General features: G+C 36.5%; 1 protein-coding gene across 1 annotated transcript; it reads right to left on the minus strand.

Moving 5' to 3' along the window:
• Positions 1-295: 295 nt before the first annotated feature.
• LOC141612738 (uncharacterized) lies at positions 296-2,510 on the minus strand. Its single transcript, XM_074431516.1, has 5 exons — positions 1,802-2,510; positions 1,480-1,596; positions 1,251-1,351; positions 975-1,127; positions 296-645 (listed from the first exon to the last, which is right to left on the minus strand). Exons 2-5 carry the CDS (start codon positions 1,583-1,585, stop codon positions 487-489), a joined length of 519 nt encoding a protein of 172 aa, XP_074287617.1. The 5' UTR covers positions 1,586-1,596; positions 1,802-2,510; the 3' UTR covers positions 296-486.
• Positions 2,511-2,759: the final 249 nt, after the last annotated feature.

Raw genomic sequence — 2,759 nt, forward strand, 5'->3', positions numbered from 1 at the left:
GAATTAGATTAAAAGTAGACTTTAGTAATTATTAGGGTTTTTCAAGATTTGGGAATTTTTTTCTGGGAATAAGATTAGATGAATGAATGGGGAGGGTGGTGGTTGTGTTTATTGTAAAAATTCTACTATGCAACTCGTGCTGTCCAAGATAGCGATATGTTAAGCAACATTCTTAACACACATACTGCCTCCAATCTGCCTATTTGCTTCAGTAACTAGTCGCTGTTTCGGACAGCGACAAGTATTAATTTTTTTTTTTAAAAAAACAAATGCGGAAAATGATGACATGGACCCATTTTTGGTAAATAGTTTGAAACACGCCCTATTTTGTTAAATAGTTTGGGTTTCAACCCCATTTAAGCAAAAACTTCATTTATACAAGCAATCTTATGGAGTAGAATTATGTCAAATTATTAAAATGAGCGCTGGCCGCTCTTTATGGCGAAACGGACATGAGCTCACGCTATACAAGATAGTAAAACATAGCTACTGCAAGGGCAAGAAACCATGTTCATAAATGGCAATTTCAAAAGCTCTCATCCTTTCACTATGAGCAGAGCCATTGCGATCGTAAGATGATATTTCACAGATGTTGAGCTTCATTGCTGCTTTAACCACCTCTTCTCCAACTGCTTTTGCAACTTCCTGTGAAAGAATTAGAAGTCGTGTTACTCCTAGACTTTTGTGTTGCCATCTGAGACTTGTAAGAAATTTTTTAAATTTTTTTTGTTTTATTGTCTAGACTGATTTGAGAAAATGTCGTAGTAAAATGATAAATAACATAGACTAGAAGTCCATAATTCTTACTGCAATAAACCAAATCAATGCTTTTCATTCTAGAGAGCTGTCAATGTTAAGACCTAGCAAAGCCAACCAACCCAAGCCGAGCATAACATTAATAGCTATTTCTATTTTCACCAGCAAATAAATATAGTACTATTGTTTATTTATTGAGGATTATTGCGAGTGCTTACCGCTGTATTCATATCGGTATCAGTGCGGAGATATTTCTGCAGAGTGCTTCCGTAAAACAAACATTTCTTATTCTCATCATCAACCAACATTGCATACAATTGTTTATCTGAACAGAATACTGAAAGTCTTGGCTTGGTTGGAGTACCATTATACTGAGGTTAGCAAACATGTCATCTTAGTAAGTTTGCATTAACTATTTGTTCTAAATGGGTGTTACTTATGTGTTAAAGGCAAAATGTGAATATAAAACATTTACCAAATAGGAATGATAGTACCTTTTTCCGCAATCTTCTGTTTCGTATTTTTGGGCTTTCAGTCCGAGTATTAGCCCTTTTCCTCATCTTCGCTTCAACTAGCAATGGCCTCCAACAAAAACCTACAAACATATCAAGGAACTCGAATTGCTGAAGCTCCCATTCGGCGACCAATTCCCATAACAACATCACATCGACTTATATAACAGATATAAACAGCTTGATAAGAAGATTATTAGTTCCGACTTACTTCCAATTTGTGACGAAAACAAACGAACATTAAACGGCGTCAAATGAGTCCTAGTGAATGAACAAATGTTGACATTTTGTATTGGACAGAGATTCAAAAGAGCCATAAACGTGAAACCTGTAAGAAGAACAACAGTGGTGAATTTGCACAAACAGGTGGTGTGCACAGCAACAAAAAAAAAAGCATCAAGTTAAATTGTTAATGGGTAGTACTGATGATGAATTGTGTAGATAACAGGATTAAATGAAGGAGTTTGTCTCTCTTCTCCATTGAAGGACAGGTCAAGAGCTTAAAGGTAATAATTAAATTGGAAATCGCATACCTTGAGCTGATTATTTTTTACAAAACAATTATGGACGTGCTCTCAGGGGCGATGCTAGGAATTGAACTAAGGGGGTGCCGGATATCAACAAACCACGAGATTAGAGTAGCTATAGAGCAAAAGTTATAGCGAGAGATTGAAGTTTGAACATAATATTTTTTGGGTGTTGATTTTCGCAGTACAAATTTTACTCAATACAGTACACTTTTCCAATACTGCCCCTCCCATTTCCTACCTCCCAAACTCCCTCATCCTTTCTCTCTCCTTCTACCACGTAAAAGAAAAAAAAAGTGATTCAATTTAACACCACCTCCTTCACCAGCAACCACCAACAACCACCCTGTTTGCCCTTTTTCACTCTGTCGGCCGTCATCTCATCGGCCACCGGCGAATCTCCGGCGTAATCCCGTCGACGACCTCCTATTTTACTCGCCCCCCCTTCATCAAAGACCTCACTCCCTCTCGATTCCGATGATCGCCAGAGCCATATCATCCTCCCAACCGCCCGGAATCTACGCCAGCCCTAACCACCAAACAACACCTTAATAAAACCAAAACCCTTAATAGTCCATAATTCTAATTAATGAACACTAATTTCATGTATAATTTATAATTAACCAACCAAAAACATGTTATATATTTGATTTGTATTGTATAATTGAAGAAATTATGATCGAATTCGGAGGTTGTATGGTTGGGAATTTGAGAGAACTTAATTTAGGGGTGTATAGTTCAAGGGTATGTAAATGGAAATTAATGTAAAAATTGTACTGAAATGAGTAAAATGTGTACTGCGAAAATAAATTACGTATTTTTTTTAAGGTAAAATTATACTCCTTCCTATTCTATATAATCGTCCCATTGTGAAAATGGCACAAGAATTAAGAAAGTGAGTTTAGACCACACAAAACCGACAATGAGACAGTTATGTGAATAGACGGAAATGGAATTGAATTTG

Source organism: Silene latifolia, chromosome 1, assembly GCF_048544455.1.
Source record: "Silene latifolia isolate original U9 population chromosome 1, ASM4854445v1, whole genome shotgun sequence".
Lineage (NCBI taxonomy): Eukaryota > Viridiplantae > Streptophyta > Magnoliopsida > Caryophyllales > Caryophyllaceae > Silene > Silene latifolia.

Bases quoted from the DNA above. Each gene is read 5' to 3' on its own strand.
- LOC141612738 (XM_074431516.1), bottom strand. From the start codon at position 1,585: ATGGCTCTTTTGAATCTCTGTCCAATACAAAATGTCAACATTTGTTCA. The intron at 1,352-1,479 runs GTAAGTCGGAAC...ATATGTTTGTAG, and splicing joins GTTTTCGTCACAAATTGGAA to GTTTTTGTTGGAGGCCATTG. The intron at 646-974 runs GTAAGCACTCGC...ATTCTTTCACAG, and splicing joins ATACCGATATGAATACAGCG to GAAGTTGCAAAAGCAGTTGG.